Below are 20218 nucleotides of genomic sequence, written 5' to 3' on the forward strand. Positions count from 1 at the left end.
TGTTTTTATTAATATCAATGAAAATAATGCTATATTACGTATTTATAATATTTTCATAAAAGAAAAATTTGTACGTGTAAAAAAATGTACAAATTTAGAAATTATGTCAAAATCTTTCGAGAAAATTGACGTAGTAAAAACGAATATATAAAATATTCACCTGTAATACAAAAAATCTTCACGATCTACGTAATGCTGAGTTAAATAAAGCGGACCCGTCTCGATACGCGAGAGTCCATCAAATTGCGCACTGTCATAAAAATCTATTGTTCTCTCATCGCTTACCGAATCGCAATCGAATGCAAGATAACGATGTGCTAAAATATTTGTTAATTTTAATATAAAGCGATATACACGAATTATAATATTTTTGCTTTGAATTATACCTTTGCAATGATCCGGTCGACCTTTCTCAAAGAAATCTGTAACGATATCCGTAGCAAAGTTCTTTCTGGATTCCGTAAGACAGTCACCTCTGTTCAAATACTTGTCATAACTTTCGATAGGAATATTATATTCATAATCTTCGTAAATGATTACTCTTTGAATTAAATTATCGATTCGAGAGTACGGCGCGTACAATTTTACCTTGGCCTTTTTGTAAAATAATGTTTTACTGTCCTGCGGATATCGTCTTTCAAAATCTAGAAAATGGAATTATTTTTTATATCAGAATGTATTTTTTAATCATTTTCTTCTAATTTGGGAGGGAAAAGGTTGATAAATTAAAATTTATATGTTTCAAAAATAACTAATAAAGTTAAAAATTCAATAATTTAAAATTAACTAAAGTTAAGTTAAAATTTATTAATTTTTTAATTTTACTATCTAACTTTTAACTTTTTAAATAAAATATTAAATTTGATGATTTGTATTATAATTATTTTGAGTAATCAAACTTTTTATAAATTTACAAATTTCTAATTTGATATGAATACAAAATGTTTTTTAAAATTAATTTTTAATTTAATTTAATCTTAACGTTATTTTTAACGTATTTTTAACTAATTAGTTTTTTATTATACACGTAACTTAACATGATTAAGTCATAATTTATCATTTCGTGATATTTTATAGACAGTAATTATTTTTATAATAATGCTATTGTTTTACTGAAAAAAATAATTTTTCCCTCACACTTTGAATTTCCCGCCAGTTTAAACGTAACTCGCTTGTTATCAGACGGGATGTGTGATTGGTTGGAAGTTTGAAAATAAGAGCCAATTATGTGCTTGCTACTTTGCCACTCGATTTTAGAATTGGGTTCTCTCGCAGGAAGTGTAAGTAATACGCGAGTCGACGGATCAACTGAAGAAACATACGATGTGCAATAATTTATCAATAACATTATTATTAACATCCACGAAATTCATACATTTGCAACGTATTAAACGTGTAGCATCAATCGATCGTACATTCTCGAACGGTCAGTCGCATCTACAATTAGCTACTGAATTGACTCACGTTGTGAAATACCGTGCGAGAACGCAGCTCCGATCAACTCCGAGTCGAGTGGCGTCGCAACGCATCTCGTTGGTAATAATTGATAAATACAATCTTGTTTAGCCCAGCTTTTAACGCTTGTCAGTCGTAACGTATACCTATTCAACCTCTGTATATCGGTGACCTCCCGTGGCACGTATTTCGCGAGACTTGTGCGACTAAAGTCCGTCACGAGAGCAGTGGGCACAAGTGAGGGCTGCATATTCGTATATCGCATATCTCACGGATATTTAGCTTTAATTTGAGATCGCAGGGTCACTCGTCTTATAGCCCGAGCAATAATTGAACGCAATGTGCATTACGCGCAATTGATTCAAACGCGCGGTAAATGGACGAAGGTGCAGTTGCGTGCAGCAGGTGTAACACCCGCAGTTGCGACGCCGAATGGTAGTTGCTCTCGACGCGGCACCCAGCGGCGCCTTTGATCGCGCGGTTTACGAAAGTTTAGTCCGCCATGTTGATTTCGTTTAGCCGGTTCGGGCTTGCATCTCTCTCGCGTTATCTGTCGCATCGAGGCGGAATCGAGTGCGTATCGTGTGCGATCGTCATCGGGGGTGGTCGCGTAAAGTGTTGTGCGACGTATGATCGCCGGTTAGCGCGCCGACGGTTGTCCTTCACGCGTCCTCGCGAGATGCTATCGAGTGGCGCCAAGTTGCTCCAACCGGCGAACCGCGGTTTCGCGGGTCTCTCGCGTAGCTCCGTTTCGACGTGACAAAGTCGCCTCGCGATCGTCGTCAGGATTGTCGTACAAGGTGTCAAGCGACGTGTCGATAGTTAATACGCGAGCAATCGTCATAAACGCGGCTTCGCGAGTGGGTCTCGTCGAGTAGCCGGATGGCGCCATTTGACCAAGCTCCGCTATCGCGCTTACTCCGTCTCGATGCGGTATTTATCGTCGCTCGTCGCTCGTCATCGAGGATGTTGCAGAAATATTTTGCGATTTTGTGTGCCTGGTGATTAGTGCCCAAGTGATTAGATGTGAAATCTTGTGTGTCAGTGGAATCTTGTGTGAGTGCGAAGGAGTAACGGAGACGGAGCAACATGGCGAACGATGTCTGAGAGGAGGAGGGGGCTCGGGGAGCAACAGGCGCCGGCGGAACACCCATGGGTAGGTTATTTGTTATTGATTCTTATTTGTTTACTTGCGGGACATTAATCGTTTATCACTTTGTTGCAGAGTTATCAACTTATCAGAATTCCTACTGTGGAGTTCTACCGTAACAGATGACTTACCGACTGCAACTGTAATTTACAGTTACCATAAAAGATAACTTACCAGAATAGCAGTTGCAGTCGGTAAGTCGTCTGTTACGGTAAGACTCCTCACTATTAGGAATTCTGATGGATACCGACTCTGCAAGTAACAGTGAATGTGTCGGCTAGATGGCTCTGCCAAGCCTATTCGGCAATAAAAATAAGAAACTGTTCTCATAGTAAAACGTTTACATCTTTTATAGTAAAACATTGGGATAATCATTACAAATTCACTCTGTATAAGTTACTGGCACTAATTAAATATATTGAATATTTAAAAGAAAAAGATTTAAAATATTTGAAACATCAATGTTACAATTTATTTATACATTTATATATAGCATTTTAATTAATTTTTTGGATTATTTATAAAAGAAAATGAATTTTCTATATTTATATAAAACTTTTACAATAGTTTATGATTCTTGGAAATATTATTTAACTTTTTTGACAAATATCCGTTTAAAAGATGAATAAAGAATCGAACGCGCGATAATTATTTTGAAGCATTAGGTATTTTGGAAATTGTTTTAATTTAAATGCATTTGTATGTTACAGATTAATGCAGTATCAGCTCCGCTGTTGCGCATCAGTGTTGGTGAGTCTTAAAAAATTATATCAACCTCTCGGAAGCCAAGCTGATCAACTTCAATTTCTTGTAATGATCTCAATTTTATTTGTATCATTTGGTAATCATCAATCCGGTTAGCTTATAATATAATCATTTTTTTCTGTTTTTTTATTTTATCGAATTGATCAGCTTCTTTCTCCGAGAGAATTCTACGGAAGACGGAAGTCGACTTAAAGGATTTCTGTATATTTATACATACCTAAACTGTGAATTCGGATTTCATTCACATACGAAGCCGGCATGTCCAAATGCTTGTCTTGTTTCACGCCTACGTCTTCCTCGATTAAGTCCGCGTCTTTTCGCGCGAGTCGCGGTTCACCGGGTAGCAAGTGTTCCCAGAATTCGATTTTACTCAGGTCCCAATTGATTTCCGCGCAGCTCTTCCCGCGGGGCTGCATATTCACCCAGTAATTCTGGTCGTTCCAAATGCTCTCGACCCCCAGATGCAACAAATTGGTTTCCTCATCGGTCGGGTTGTAAGACATCCCGGAGGAAGGCTCAACGAAAATCGGTTCGGTGATTTCTCGACTTCTCGCGTCTTTATTATCTTCCGGTAAGATGACCACCCACGCGTGTATTCGGTGACCGAAATATTTATCTGGCCGTGGACGCTCGAATTCCTAGAATCGTAAGATTGAATAAAAAATCGCGATGCGAATTTACATATCAAATTATGATGAATAGTCAACTTTACAAAGGGGGAAGAAATCTTTAAAATTGCAATCTGAATTTATTTTTGTAATATGTAGAAAAATCTCTTCAACTTTTTGAGTGAGTTTAAAAAAAAATTATTATAAATTTATTCGGTGATACAAACAATTGTACAAGTAATAAATCTAAGTAAGACTAAGAATATAATGAAAACATAAATAAAAATACAATTAATAGTAAACTAAGTATCATACGAACGTAAATATACGTTTGTACCACTCAAAGGGTTAATTCTGATTACGCATTATACATTAAATAATTCTAAATCTCGTAGAGGAAAATGTCTCTCTAAAAGAGTAAAAATCGAGGCTGTGTTGAACCAATTTTTCGAGTGATTTTTCACTTCACGAGATTTATAGAGAAGTTTATTGACATTGAGCAATTATTAAAAATTGATTAAATAACTTATATCAGAGACAAATTTTTTCCTGTACACGTACAGTGATTTTTCTCTGTCGTTCTTCTTCCTGTCGTTGTAACTCCGCCTCCGTTTTCGTTTTCTCGCGTTTTTCCAACTCTAAGAGAAATCGACTTCTGAAATCAGGCGGTGCTTTTAATTGATACTTGACGGTCTTGGGTTTGTCGACCGGTGGCGGAGTTTGCTCCATTTCCGGCAAGTACGGGCACATTCTTCTGGTCATGTCGCAGAGCACTTGCTCGCGAGACGCGTATCCGCTTACCACGTACGCGTTGTAACCCTGCCCCAGCAGTAAACTCACCAAAAGCGTCGCACACTCGAAACTGTTACCCTTCTGATAATGTAACACCCACGTCGGCGAGCGCAATTGCTCCGGCTGAAAGAAAAGTGAATTTAATTTTGAGATTCTAAGATTTTGAACAACGATGATTGTTCAAAATCTCTCCTTGCTGAGCTCGATTGGACCCTATTTAATAGCAAGCACAAAAATTAGACCTAGATTAACTGCCTTTAATAGTACTTTGTCCAAGATTAAATAAATCAGGGTAAATTACGAATAATGTTAGTTCAATCGCTTTTTCACCTATTTGAAGTGGCTCAACAAATTTCAAAAAATTTATTATTAAATATATTTTTTAGTTTCTAGAAATGTCTATACTTCTTTGAAAAAATAATAAAAATAAAATATAGTTTAATTACGTTTAAAATTTTGAGAAACTTTCGTGGATAGAAATCAATAGGACATGGAATACCCATGATTGGGGTTTAAAAGTTGAAGACCGAATATAAGTTGCCGTAAGCTGCTACCCTCTTACGACCTCAAACACTGCAATTAAAGAGAGCTTAAAGCAAATTACTGACATTTTTTTTATTAGAAAATATCTTTGAATGGCTTTATAGAATTTTGATTTCTTTTACACAATAAAAATACAAAAAAGGGACGATTTCATAAAAAAAAATTCCTCTTTCTTTTTTAAAAATTTATAATATGTTTAATAAGTTTTTCTCTATTAAATCATCTTTTGTCGTCTTCATTTCTGTGCGTATTTTAAGTATGTGAAAAAATTTGGATATGAGCTCTGAGTTATATATATTTTGACTTTTGACCAATTGATTTTATAAGGCATGACCGCTTCCAGTTTTTTATCAAACAATTTTTTATTAAATATTTACATCGCTAAGTTTCATTATCGCTGAGGAAAGCCCCGTGAGCCGAAACATTCGAGTTTTTATTGAAATTAAATTTCCAGTTATCGTAATTTAAATTTTTTAATTGATGGAATAAATTAAACAAATTTTTTATTTTTGTCATTGATTTTAATAAACTTATTTTCAAATTCGGGATATTCAAAGATATTTTCTAATAAAAAAATGTTACTAATTTGCTTTCGCATCTTCCAACATTATCAAAGAAACATGTCGTAAGTTGCTGGCCTCTTGCGGCAAATACCGCAATTAAAATGCAAAACGTAAATATCAACAACAGTAGCTTCGAGGATAAAGGAATAAGGCACCTGAGAATTCATCAATTAGAGACTTTTATTTCTATCTTGAGAAAGAAAATAAAGAATTTCGATTGATTGATTCTCTGATGCAAAAGTCTACGTTTTGTATTAACTTTAAAAAGATGTAACGTACGTATCGCGGAAAGGTAACAGCAAACCGTGTCCTTTACCGGCGAAGGATAATCTCTCGAGTGCATACGCTATGTGCTCCGTGTCAGTCTACAGAGAGAAGTAATAATAATAATAATACCAAAGAGTAAATACGTGAACACATTCAGTAATCGCCGACGTGAGCGGTAGGGCTGTGAAACGGAGCGAGATAGAATGTATACAAGCAAACGTGGGGAGCACGTGGCGTGGCGTGCGTATCGTCCTCGGTCCATGACCTACGCCACTGTATTATAATCTACGAGTAGAATTTATTGCACCGTACAACATGAACGTCGCACTCTCGTTCTCTCTTCGTACTTTGTAGGGCGATAGAGAGGGAAAGAGGGGGAGGAAAAGCGAGAGAGTAACAGAAACAGAGGAAGAGGAAAAATACGTTGCGAACGTTGCGCGTCACAACGCGTGTCCCAGTGATCGCGTTTAAACAGTTTCCTCCCGTCGCCCACTCTCTCTCTTCGCCCTCTCCCCGCTCCCTCCCCTGTCCCTTTATCCCTCATTTCTCTTTCTCTCGTCTATCTATTTCTCTCGCGACTCTTCAACTTTTTATCTCCGACAAATTATCGAAGAATAATCCCGCGGGAAAATTCGCGGAAGGTGCGGACGCTTCTCGCGGATCTCATCGCCGCCGCGTCTTGGAACGTCGTACGGGGGAGGACTCTTTTTTTGCAGGCGCGTAGTAGAGAAGCTTGGACGACTACGACTACGACGACGACGACGACGACGACGACGACGACGACGATGAGGGTAGAGAGATGGTCAGTGGGTGGCGGCGACGGCAACGGCAACGGCGATATCCCTCGACCCTTTCGCCCACTTCCGCCCCCTTTGACCACCCGACCCAACCCATACCGAAGTAACCTACCTCCCTTCCGCCCCCTCCCCTTCGCGCTTCCCTCATCGCCGCCGTTGCCCTCGGCCGTCTCTCTCTTTCTATCTCTCTCTCTCTCTCACTCTCCCCGCGCTTCGCCTCGCCTCGCTTCGCCTCGCCGCGCCGCGTCGTCATTCCGTCCTCCTCCCGTATCCCCCGTCGCCCGAGCCGAGCCGCGCTACGCCGCGCCGCGCCGCGCCGCGCCGCGCCGCGCCACCACGGCCCCGCGCGTCACCCTCATTCCGCGCGACCCCTTCGACCGGCATCCACGTGGGACGCAAGACGAGGGTGTGAGGTAGCAGACAACGCGGAGATACCACCGCGCCGCGGCAGCTGGCACAGTGTTTCTCAACCACGAACTTGTACGCGAAACCCGCGCTCGCGGCTATTAATTCGTTCGCGCCCGGTAATTTACAACTCTCTCGGACTAAGCTGGATGCACGAACGAACGTAGCGTGAAATATATCAAACGCCTAGCGAGATGACAAATAGAGGTCATCGGGCAGGGTTTTAGCCTGATAACGTGAAACCGATAATATTTCGACAATTTCCGTTTTTTTGTTATTATTAGAGACTTCTAATCTATGCTCCTCGCACTTTTTTCGGTATTATTTGACCTATGGCTGTAAAAAAAAGATAAGCGATTATCTCAAAGTCGCCGCCATTCTTGCTGATTGTTTTTGAAAACGTGTAGTAACGATCTAAAGCGACGAAGATAAAATAATAAGTCTCTTCTTTTCAGTGTGTATCAATTTCTTTCCTGTTTTCTATTTAACATAGAGAAAAAAAAGAGACTAGGAAAAAGGAAGAGCTAGACTTAATGTGAGATCTCGCGGTGTTTGAATTGTCCGTTAAATTTTTTTTTTTTTTCGACGTCTTCTCGAAATCTCACATGCCGGATTTGACAAAATTCTAATTAATTTTTCCGAAATTGCGCATCTTCGCGTGACAACGCGCTGACCCATTTCATCGCGTTCGTGATTTTTAACTCGACCCGGGCGACGCGAAACCGCGCGCGGCAAAATGGCGCGCAGTAACGAAGGCGCGAGGTTGTTAAGCGCGACGAAATCGTGCTTTAAAGCGGATAGATCCGAATGGGAACAGCGACGCGAAACCGCGCGCGCCCGTCGAGGCGAATCGTAAAAGATGGACGTCCGAGGCGTATACGCCGTCGCGATCCGTCCCGTCGTCTAAATATATCGCTCTCTCATCGACGTATCTCGTTGCTCCGACGTCGTTGCGTCGCGCGTTCGCTCGCGATTCGTGCCCGCGACGAAGAGAAAAAAAGAGAGAGAGAGATAGAGAGAGGGAGAGAGTCTCCTCACACGCGGATCGCGGATCTCCGGATTTATACACGGTACAACGTCGTTACACGAGCGTCGCGCTCACAGGGAACGAGCGAACCGGGCGATGATCAAAGTAGGACGCTCGAAAGCACGGATCGAAGCGCTGATTAGTCGAGGCTTCGAGCGAGGTGCTGCGAGATAGCGCTTTTCGGAGCGCCTCGATGTCGTGCCGCCGGTGCCGCGCGGCGTATCGAGGACGTTATCCGTGGACCCGAGAGCGTCTGTGTGTGTGTGTGTGTGTGTGTGTGTGTCTCGCGCGCGCGCCAACTCTCATGTACACGGTCGTGTGCGCTTGTGTACGAACTCGCGAGGGAAGATGGAACGGCGGAGCGAGCGACCGAGGGGAGAAGCGCGGTCGGTGACGAAGGGGCGGAGAGCTCGCTCTCGCGAGTACGAGAGGGCGACAGGGAAAGAGAGGGAGAGAGAGTGAGAGAGAGAGAGAGAACGGCAAGGGAGAGAGAGGGACGAGACGAGGGCCTAAATCAGGGGCGATCGCGCTGAGCGACGTCGCTATCTCTGAATATGCGAACCACTATTTGGCGTCCGCGGCGCGCACGTACCTAGAGAGAGAGAGAGGGAGAGAGAGAGAAAGAGAAAGAGAGGATGAGAAGGAGAGACAGAGAGAGAGTACCCCGTATTACTAGATACTAGATAGTACCTAGCCTCTGCCCGTAGCCTATGTACTACCTCGCTCGTCCCCGTAGAGACGCGCGTGTAAGTGCGCGAGGTGGAAAACGCCTTGCACACACATGAGCGCGTGTACATACATATATATGTACGTATGCATGTATATACGTCTATGTACGCGCGTGCACGTGCATGTGTGCTTACACCTACGCGGTTACATGCCCTGCGAACCGTGCACACGAGAGAGCCAACGGCGAGAGCATCGAACATGCCGACATCCCTTCGCCTCCGTGTGTACGCGGTGTGCGGAAAACTGCGGAATAAAGTCGAACCCTCTCGCGATCGCGGGAGACGACAACGGGTTCGACTATCGTCGTCGTTCTCGTCGTCGTCGTCGTCGTCGTCGTCGTCGTCGTCGTCGTCGTCGTCGTCGTCGTCGTCGTCGTCGAGGCGCGCGGTTTTATCGCGCGGCATCATTACGTGCGCGCCGTACCAACTTGAGAGGAGGACGTACTATACGAAGGGGACGTTCGTTAAAGGCGAATATCGAAAAATGAGGGCCGCCGCCGCTGCCGTCGCTACGTCGAAGACGCACGAGCGGCCTCGTCGAAGCCCTTGGAGATTATTTGGCTTCGCGTCCGTTCCTCGATGCTACTTCTACGTCCTCCTTTTTTTTTCTTTTTTTAGAATTTGTACCTTTGAAAACGAGATACACACTGAGGGAACGCTTATTAGGGTAGAATATTGAAAAATATGCACTCTCTCTCTCTCTCTCCCGCTCTCTCGGAGGACCGTTAGACCACCCATCTGCCTTTGAAACACGCTGCCGTTTTCATACATTTTCGAGATACGTGATATTTCTGCATAAAGGGACATTAAATAGAGGGACGAGATTATTGAAGAAAAAAGGTACGCGCGCTATTTTTGAGGTCGAGCACGACGTGAGCCAAGCGCGGTCGTCGCGATCATCGCATGGAAGACTTCGCGGGTCTCGTCGTCTTGGAGAACTGGTTTACGGTATTTTCTCGATAATCGCCGGCGCGCGCGGTGGTTTCGCGTCGTTAATCGAGATTTCCACCTAATTTGAAGCTCGTAAGCGCACTCGCGCGGCGCCCGGCATAGCTCCTTCTGTCCCTTGTCGCGCGCGCGAGCCGGTCGTCGTCGGTCGTCGTCGGTCGTCGACGAAGGCATTAAACGCGTCTATTTTTGCGCGGCGCGCATCGCGCGACAAAGTGCGACAAAGCGAGGCGGGAGAGGCGAGGGGCGAGGCGCTTCGCTCTGCTCTTTCGCACATCGGCGTCGGCGTCCGCGGCGCGCGAACGACGCAGTGACGTCAGCATTTACGCGCGATGACGCTCCGCGCCGCGCCACACCGCGCCACGCCGCGCGCGAGTGCGCGAGATACGCGTGGGCGCGAAAGGGTGCCATCGGCAGCAGAAATGTTACATTCGACGGTATTTAACGCGGCCGGCGTCGCCGGCGTTAAACGTTACCATGCACGTCATAATTGCTCCCGGTATGCGCTTCCGTCCCCCGCACCCCGCTACCATCCCGCTCAGCCGCCGCCACCGCCACCGCTGATGCCACCGCCGTCGCCGCCGCCGCCGCCGCCGCCGTGGGCGGTCGCCCGGTGAGTTTCAAACTTTGTCGTGCAACTGAACGGATTATAACGCGTTGATTGTGCGCGGGACGAGCGCGGGAAGAGAGCTCAAAACTTTATAAACACCACGTCCGCACGGCGGCGAGGCTTTGCGCGGCGAAAGTGCCAAGAAGTTGCCAGGTTGCCTAGTACAAGTTGTCTCGAAGATCGACTGTTTGAATCCGAGGCTTTCACATTTCTTTTAAATTTGCATACGAGGTAAAACGGTAAAATAACAAATGCGAAGGATGTCACGTATATATAGCGATCGTTCGCGGAGTGTCTTTCGCCGTATGCCTCGAAATTACCGGATATCCACTTCCGGTTGATACCCACGCTCGAGCCACCCTTTTGGCGATTCGCCCTCGCGTTACGCGCAACATAAATTGACTTATTAACGATCCTGGGATATTCGCCACCTCGGGAAAAGAAGAAAAAAAAAATCTGCCGCGTTACGAGATCGAGGAGAATTTGCCAAAAAATTTGCCGACGGCGACCCCGGCCCTCGACGAGTCTCGTCTGCCGGCGACGATCGTTACGTATAGCGGTGTAGCGCGTATGTACACGCGGCGCGATCGGCCGCTCACTGTACTCTCTAACGAGCGGTACACGTGTTCTGACGTCTGCGCTATAAAATACGTACGGGCACGCGCTTACGGGACTCGTGCATGTGCGCTACCACTATTGTACGCGAGACACGCGAGCGAGCGAGCGAGCGAACGAGCGAGCGAGCGCGAGTAAGCCGGCCGGCCGGTCGGCCGGCCGGCCGGCTCGTTCGACGCTCTAGAGCCGGTTTTCAATGAGCGAGCGGGCCGGAAGAAGAGGGAGAAACGGCGTAATACAGAGAGAAAGAGAACGCGGAAGGGGATGGATGAGTAGGAGGAATAGGAGGAAGCGAGGGTGGGTGAGGGCGGAGGGCGGAGAGCGGAGGAGGACGGACGCGCGGGAGGACAAGAACGAAAGAGAGAGAGAGAGAAGAGAGAGGGAGGGAGGGAGGAACATAAACCCTTATCGAAATCGTGATTCACCCCACATTCTCCGGAGACCCCCTAACCTATTAACATCCATATCACAATAACAGATACACGTGTACGCCGCCGCTGTATTCCCACACCGTCTCTCGCTCTCTCTTCGTCCGCTTTCGCGTCGCTCGCATCCGTAATTGCTCGTGGCGCGGCGGCGTATCGCGAAAAAAAAAACGAGGATGAGATAAAGAGCGAAAGAGACAAAGGAAAGCGAAAAGAGAGGGACGGTAAAGTGGCCATTATGTGCCACGGGATTTTGGGATTAAAATGAAATTTCGATCGCGCGCTTTCGGCCTCTCTTTTTCCATCGCGCGCAAATTCTCGCCAAGATGCCGTCGTCGTCCAGCACTGGAAATTCGATTGTAATTATTACCATTCGTTTATTCTATTCACCGAGCTTGGCAATGAAGTTTCCAACAGATATATTAAATAGAATTATGACTTTATAGAAACCACGAGAATGAAAAAAATTGATACTTTCAATAATATTCTCATTTGCATACATTATTTAAATTATCGTTCGAAATTCACATTATTCATTCTATCAGCTCCTTCAAATATATGGTATAATGGCATAAATGTGATGCGTAAATAAAACTGAACTCACACATTTAAAAATTTAAAAAGGGAAATTTGTCAAATAGCGGCGTAACTTTATGACACAGCGTGTATGACTGTTCGTTTCACAATTGTGCCGCATCTACCTATAGTGTCACATTTTTTGCTCCGCTAATTTATAAGACGTCGCTCTTTGTTCACCATTTTCTTCATTTATTTCAAGTTGGAATTGCAAGCCGAGTGCAAGATTATTAATGAATAGTGTAACAACTGTTGTACCGCTGTGCCGCATCAAAGGTTTCTTTTACGTTCCAATGCCGGCATGAATCGTCAATGTTCTATTGCAGTGGATCCTAAATAGAAGTGAACCACTGAATAGCCTTGAATAACGTTAATGCCTTAAATAGAGTGTGTTTCTGGTTTTAGACACAGAAAGAAAACAAAACCTGACACTACAGACACCATTGTAAAACGAAGATTTATATATTTGCTAATCCCTTTTGTCATGGTAATTTTTCACGGTTCCAATTGAAATAATGCGTAACAAATTTTCTTTGTGCTAAGATCAACTTTATGACTTATTTATTTTGTCCAACGTAAGACTAGATAATATATGCATTAAAAAGAAAGTTGTCAACTTGACTAAATTTTTCAAGTTGATTAAATTTCTTCAGTTCAGATATTAGGTATTTAAGTTAAATAGATAAGTGCTTAAAATAAAGTTCAAGTATTTTATGTATTTAAGGTAAATACATAAATACTTGAACCGAAGAAATTTAATCAAGTTGAAGAATTTAGTCAAGATAATAACTTTTTTTCCCCCCAGTATATTTCTAATATATCTGCTCTCTGCGATTTTCTAATGTAATTTGTTTAATGCTGATTTTACATGGTTTTAACTTATAAGATCTTGAGTAGAGTAAAATAGCAAAAGTTAGTCGATAAAAATATTAACTTTCACAAAGTTTAATTTAATAAAAGTTACGCGGGATAAAAAAATCCAAATACCGGATTGACATGCCGATAACAGGCAAGAATTTAAAAATCGATTAATCATTAACTTAATATATATAACCGTTCTCGCGACTAAAGTGTTCTCAATATTTCAGTTTTTATTTCTCTCGCAGTAGTGTCAATTTCAATCATATCTTACGACATTCGGCGTTAATAGTGAAGTTGGATACCGCGTGAATTTTGATCGATTTTTCAAGAATCTGTGAATAATGCATGAATTATATCTGAATCAACTATTATATATTATATATAACTACGTATGAATATACATAAAATTTATAAAATGTTTGCAGAGGCAATGTGTTATTACGATGAACAGTTTTTGCAATATATTAATTATCTTCTTTAATTTATTTACTCTTCACTGACGCCGCTACATGTAATTTTGCAAATGCACTCGTAAATGCATACGTATGTAAAAAAAAAGTATACGTGAATGAGACACGTTTCGTCACGTCAAATGATAATGATCAATTAATCTACGATCGTGATTAGGTAGAACGTATTAAAGTGATCTCCATCAATTTTAATCCGAAAGAAAATATTTGTAGGAAAGTCAAACGATTCGATAGATCAGCATCTTGAGCGTTTACGAGTTAAAGATTCGAGTTGAAGCGCGATAGGAGTGGCGGATTCGCATCGTTGCGATCGCGAGAGGAGGAGGAGGAGGGAGGAACGCGCGTTCGCTCACCCCGCGTTCGCGTTTATTCAAGCGGAGAAATGGAAGCTGGTTTTCGGACGGACACCCAGTGCATCGAGATAGATAGGTAGATAGACGTCCGGATAGATGCATGCCACGGCAGGCAGGCAGTCGGTGTGTAAGGGATGCCGAGGGGGTGTGTAGGGAGCGCGAAGAGAGGATGGGTCGCGGCGAGATCCGAAGCGGAGGAGGATGAGAGGGTGGAAGTGGGCGAACGCGAACGCGAACGACGGCAATGCCGGGGGGGATACCGAGGGGGAAGGTTGACGTGAAAGAGGGTGAGCGAGAGGGTGAGCGGATGGCGAGCGGGTTCTCTCGCTGATTACGTCGCAGGATGGTCAGGAGAGAGAAACCCCGGAGAGGATGCTGCGCTACGTCGCCGCCGGTCGGACGAACGGTCGGTGGTGTGGAGAAGGCCGGCGGTTCTCGCCGCTGCTGCTGGATAGAAGCGAATATATCCGCAATGTCCTATCCGCCGCCAACCGTACGCTCTCTCGCCACGCTCTATATCCATCGTCGTCGTCGTCGTCGTCGTCGTCGTCGTCGTGGTCGTCTTCGTCTTCGTCGTCTTTGTCGTCGTCGTCTTCGTCCTCATCCTCATCCTCATCCTCATCCTCGTCATCGTCGTTGCTAGTCCTCCCACCGCGCCACCCCCATCGCGGTCTCTGGCCTTCCTCGGCGCGAATCTCTCTCCCGAATGCTCACGGTTCTCTCTCTCTCTCTCTCTCTCTCTCTCTCTCTCTCGCTGCCGCGGTGATTCGCGCGTATCTCTCCTCTTCTATCCAACGAGAAAGCTTCCAGGGTTAGCGAGGCCCTAAGCTAAACTAAGCCACGTCAGGATAGGATAGTGTCGGGAGGATAGGATGGGATAGGATGCCTGGTCGGGGATAGTAGTGCCCATCTAGCTCGTCGCGCACACAACAAGCAGCGGGGGACGCGGCGACGAGGCGACGAGGAGAATGACGACGAGGACGACGAGGACGAGGACGAGAACGAGAACGACGGCGTCGGCAACGGCGACGACCCCTCGTGCACAAGCATCTCTACCAAGCGTCCCTCGCCTTCCATCCCCCTTTCTCTCAGCTTCGGCCATGTCTCGCGATCCTCGTCGCGTCTCTCGTCCCTCCGCCCTTTCTCGCTCGAGCGTCGTCCCTCGCGCGCCATCGCGCGTTCTCCCGCGTTCTCACCCGCTTCTTCCACCCTCTCTCGCTCGATCCGCTCGCTCCGCGCGATCTGCCTGCCTTTCTCCGTCAGCAACACCACCCACGGACCCCCCGGGGGGTTAGTTAGGGGTAGTATATTGACGGCCGGCGTCGCGAGGACGCCTATACTTAGCGTGCCGGCGAACCGACGCGTTTCCACCAGCAAGGTGTCCCTCCACCTCCTGCGCCACGCCGCGCCGCCGCCGCCGCCGCCGCCGCCGCCGCTCTCTCTTCGTCCAGCCACCCTCGGGTCACCCTTCGCAACCACCTTCGCCACCACCCTCTTTGGCCACCCTATTCTACCACTCTCCACCTCCTCACACCCTCCATGTCCTCCGTGTCACACGGCCGTGGTGGCGGCGACGACGACGACGACGACGACGACGACGGCAGCGGCAACAACTGGCGGCTTCCCCTCGTCGTTCGCGACCCCTCGTCCACCCTCTGTCCCTCGAACACCAACATCTACCCCATTCCAGAGCTTCTTCCACCTCGATCCTGTCGTACGATCGAGGTATCGAGAAAGCAGCCTTGTCCTCTCCTTTCCCGCGAGAACCGAGCGGCAACCGGGTCCAAAATTACCGCCGGCGATATAGGGAGGGTCGGATGGAGCGAGAGAGAGAGAGGTAGACGAGTTTCTTACGACGTTGAGCCAGGTTGCGACGTTGGCCATCGAAATCGATGCCTCCGGGCGCCGGGAGAGCTTCGTGACGCACCTGATACGCGAGAACAGGCAACGAGAGAGAGAGAGAGAGAGAGACGGTTTACGGGAGAGAAGAAGAAAGAGTAGAGAGCGCGAGGAGTCGATTAGGGAGCGACCGAGCGAAATTATGTATACGCCGAAGATGATGGCGACGGTGCACGCGATGGACTCTGAAGGAAGACGGCCGAGGGTGGTGTTTCTTTGTCGAGAAGGCCGATTCGGCGAGATCGCGGATATACCGGGCGGTCGATCCGATCTCGATACCTCGGCTCGCTCGCTCGCTCGCTTGCTCGCGCGACGCGGTTCGATATTCCGTGTACGGTGAATAAGAAAGGCGCTCGGCCACGCGATTATTTCGACGATACTCTCTCTTTCTCTCTCTCTCTCTCTCTCTCTCTCTCGTAATTTCGACAATTCTCGATCCCTTCACAGAGATATGATTAAAATTGCTATCACTACAGTTCCTCCTCTCATTAACATAAACGAGATAAATATCTGTTCGCGTTTCTTCGACTCTCGTCACGGTAGCGCAAGCTGTTGCGAACTAATAACAACCTTAAACGAGAATTTGATTCCCAAATCTACTATCATCTACAAATCATTTCCGTTAAGACAATTTGCAAATTAATCTTTAATCGCTTTAATTCACCTTCCGTTTCCCTCTTGTTGTTGTTGTGCGCGCAATTTAGCTTTCCCGGAAATTTCGTTACTTCTATGGCGACGCGCGTGCCGCGATATTTTCATTAATTTGCGTCAATCACATTGACAGTGGTGACGTGTGAAAAGAGGCAGTTTAAAAACAGAACGATAATCAAAGTTATTGTTTCCGAGAGGCATTTGATTAAGGTCTTCCACTTTTTAAGACTTATATAGGATCCTCCTCCATCACGAGCAGACTTTATCGCGCAATCTTTGTTTCGTTTTCTTTCGTTGGCGTTTAGCTTTTATTTTTACCGAAACGATTAGTGGCCAAATGTAATAAAGGTCAGGTAAAGTACTCTTAAGCAGAAATTATCCGGTTAACATCCCGTAACTAAGTTTCGCAAGTTTGCACAAATACATAATAATCCGCGAGAACTCTCCGTGAATATCGCGTTAAAGCGGTAGGGTGATTGTAATTGCTAATCTCGAATCACAAAGAACGCGATATGAAATTAACGCTCATAAATACTCGTTTAACCGCTCAAAAGTCGTAAAAAGACATCATTATGACTTCCTTCCTGTATACGCATTTTTTTAATTTTCGGTGTAATGAAATCGCGTTCTTAATACATATATTTAGATCGATATCTCACGCGAAAGAGAAATAATATCATTATTATGTAACGTTCTGATTTTATACTCATTAATGCCTGTTGTACATCATTTGTTTCCTCCGTTATGTTTCCATTGATGCAATGAGAAATAAACTTTGAAATTTTTCAACTCGATTGAATTTCTTCAGTTCAAATATTTATGATGTATTTAAGTAGTTAAGTTACAATATATAACTAAAGTTGAAGTATTTTACGAATTTAAATGTAGAGAAATCTTCAGCTTTTAAATTTCCATAACTTTTAGTCCGCGTATTGTACGTAGGGCGTCCAAAACGGGATGCTTTAACGGGATGCCTCCGTCGGACGAATTTGATAGAAGCATCTGGATGATTGAAGGACGATCAATCGAAAGGACTCGGGTCGACTGATACACGCGTAAAGTTTCTGCGCGTATCGATTTCGCTCGCGCGGTGCATCGGCCGTCAGCTCTGCTGACTGTGCGCGCGGAAGACTCCGGGAGACTCTTGAAGACTCTCACTGAAAGGGTGAGAGGTTCATGAGACCGCCACGTGGATAGCTGAGCCCGGGATTTTACGGGAATAACGTCACCGAGCGGCTCTCCTCCGTCTTTCCCTCTTGCTCCTCCCGTTAAAAGCGTAGTCATAGCGAGAGTCGCGTGACGTCACGACTGGCCGTTCCGCCCTGTGTACGCCACGTAATCGCTATATACGTATTACGCACGTGTGTAAGCGCGCCGCGCCGCACCGCGCCGCACCGCGCCGCTCGTCCCTCTAAAGCGCGCGCGTGGAAATTTACGTCGGCAATTTCGCCCGCGTAAAAATTCGCGCGTGTCCCAGATAGACCGACCTCTCGTTGTCCGCGCGTCGGGGCGGCCCAGGGATCGGTCATTACATCGATGTCCCTCGGGGTAATCCCGTTCTAATCATAAATAACACGTGTGCGCAGGCAGAGGGTAGTCGTCGTCGTGGGTCGGGTGGGATATTGTTGCGCGGCGACGCGCGAAAGCGTTATTTTTGTAAAGCCGATGCATTCGCGTCGAGAGGCGAGTTTGGAAAACATTATGCTGTAGGAAGGGAAAAAAACAGCGGTGTCCGTTATGAAATATTCATTTTTATTTTCTCGCCTGAACGATGTGTAATTAATAAGTATACGAAACAAATAACACGTAAATAAATCGGTAAATAACGAGGTAAATAATAATATTGGCAATTTTGCCACAAGACGAATCGATTAAAATGAAATGTAATACGGTATCAACAAATACTGATAGTATTATTGATCGCGCGTGAATAATATTGATAGATTGATGTACATTGATAGATTGATTGTGATCCGGATTTTTTTTATTTTACTGCAGTATCTAGAAATTTAGCTGGATGCAGATGAGAAAATAATTTTATGACTATCAAAATTATTATGTAAAACATTCAAGGAAATGATACTGCTGCAAAAAGTTTTGACATTCTAACAATCGGCTTGAATGTTCAATATAAATTTTTTTTTTAATGGTTCAACATAATTATTTTTAGATCTGTATTTCAGTAAACTTGTTCTTTCCGTGTAGGAATATTGACAGTTAATACTGAGTGATAACATAATTACAGAAATAATCTTGGCTTGTAAAAATATTGATACATCCTGTCAATATTATTGATTCAATATTACCAATTACTATTAACACAGGTAATCGACATAATTTGCTATTTTAGATATTCATGTGAAATAAATATCGTATCGCCGACTCATTACACTTACAAGCCGCTTATATCGCACACTTGTACATACGCGCACGCACTCACCTCCACGCGCGTATCCTTGCCGGGATATATTAGATGGAACGAGGAACTCGCACGACACGAGTTCGAGTCATTAAAAGCCTAGCGGTTCGCGAGCAGCTCGCCGATGCGTGCACGATTATTACCCTCTCGATATTTGTTATCGTCGGGCGCGAGGTTAACGGTGTCATTTTGCCACTGGTTCGAGCGAATCGAGGAATAGTCACGATGCGTACGCGTCATTATCCGTCCGTCGGGTCGTTAGAATTAATGAGCGTTGTCCGTCCGCCTGTTCCGCGATCGGTCGGCCGATCGTTTCTTTTTCCCCCCTCCTCTAACGTTTTCACAGTAATTTATTAAACGGCTAATAACGGGCGATAATAGGCGCGAGACTTGGTAATTCTCTGGTGTAACGCAAGAGGACGGATCATAGGTCGAAATTAAAACCGACGACAACGGAGGAGCGTGTACCTGGCGCGCTTTTATCTCTACGATATATATATACGTGAATTGCGATATACGTACTTTAATTATCGCGAATGACGGAGAAGTTAAATGTCGCGTTAAAACGTCGAAAATGCACGCGCATCGTTTAAGAGTGTATTATCGCGTCTTCTCGACCACGCACTCGTCCGATATTTCTTCCCCGCACGATCGCGGGCACATTACGCGAAATCATTAACGCGATATCACTCTGCGATGTGCGACAACATTATCACGTTCCGCAGGGAAATTCTCGCGAATCGGAGAGTGCCCTCGGTATTGTCGCTACAAATTTCAGAATTATCAATCTCCGATGAAACGATCTATAGGTACGTGTCCGCGCTGCTGTATTTCCAGCGTTAACTTTAATACTCCGCTAAAGATCGAACTAAGCGCAGGTTAAACAGGCCAGGCGACACGTTAAGCCGGTCGATGGCTGTATCATCGAGCGCTAAAGACACCATAATCGACGTAACAGCGCCGTAAGATAGAACGCGCGATTCCCTATCTCGGTACGGTCGATTCAATTGAATTTCATTCGGCGCATTGGCGCACTTGGTCGTTTCTCCTTCGTTTACCTGGCGCCGCCGGCGCGCGGCGCAGCGCGGCGCAGCGCGGCGACCGGACCCTATCCCCGGCTCTTATTTCGGGGCGTCACGTAAAAGTTGCAGCATGCATCGAATCGCGAGAGCGCGACGAGGCTCACGAAGTTTCAACAGTATCGAACAATATTGATAGCGTCGAATGGCGCTGGTCCCTGCCTTTGCCTCTTGTACCGAACGGAGTTTTGGAAATAATGCTTTGACTTTGG

General features: G+C 45.3%; 1 protein-coding gene across 2 annotated transcripts in view; it reads right to left on the reverse strand.

Moving 5' to 3' along the window:
• Positions 1-20218, reverse strand: part of LOC105200426 (dynein regulatory complex subunit 7) — an 89303-nt gene that overhangs the window by 1489 nt on the left and 67596 nt on the right. The window contains exons 2-5 of one of the 2 annotated variants that reach the window (XM_039448734.1): positions 4540-4893; positions 3588-4008; positions 387-644; positions 161-317 (exon numbers count right to left, since the gene is read on the reverse strand). In XM_039448734.1, coding sequence (XP_039304668.1) covers positions 161-317; positions 387-644; positions 3588-4008; positions 4540-4740 — 1037 coding nt within the window. In that variant the 5' untranslated portion in view covers positions 4741-4893. Of the gene's footprint in view, positions 1-160; positions 318-386; positions 645-3587; positions 4009-4539; positions 5169-20218 lie in introns of those variants that run through there. The other variant, XM_026132717.2, reaches the window with a different exon arrangement.

The sequence above is a fragment of the Solenopsis invicta genome, chromosome 4 (genome assembly GCF_016802725.1).
Source record: "Solenopsis invicta isolate M01_SB chromosome 4, UNIL_Sinv_3.0, whole genome shotgun sequence".
In the NCBI taxonomy this organism is placed as follows: domain Eukaryota; kingdom Metazoa; phylum Arthropoda; class Insecta; order Hymenoptera; family Formicidae; genus Solenopsis; species Solenopsis invicta.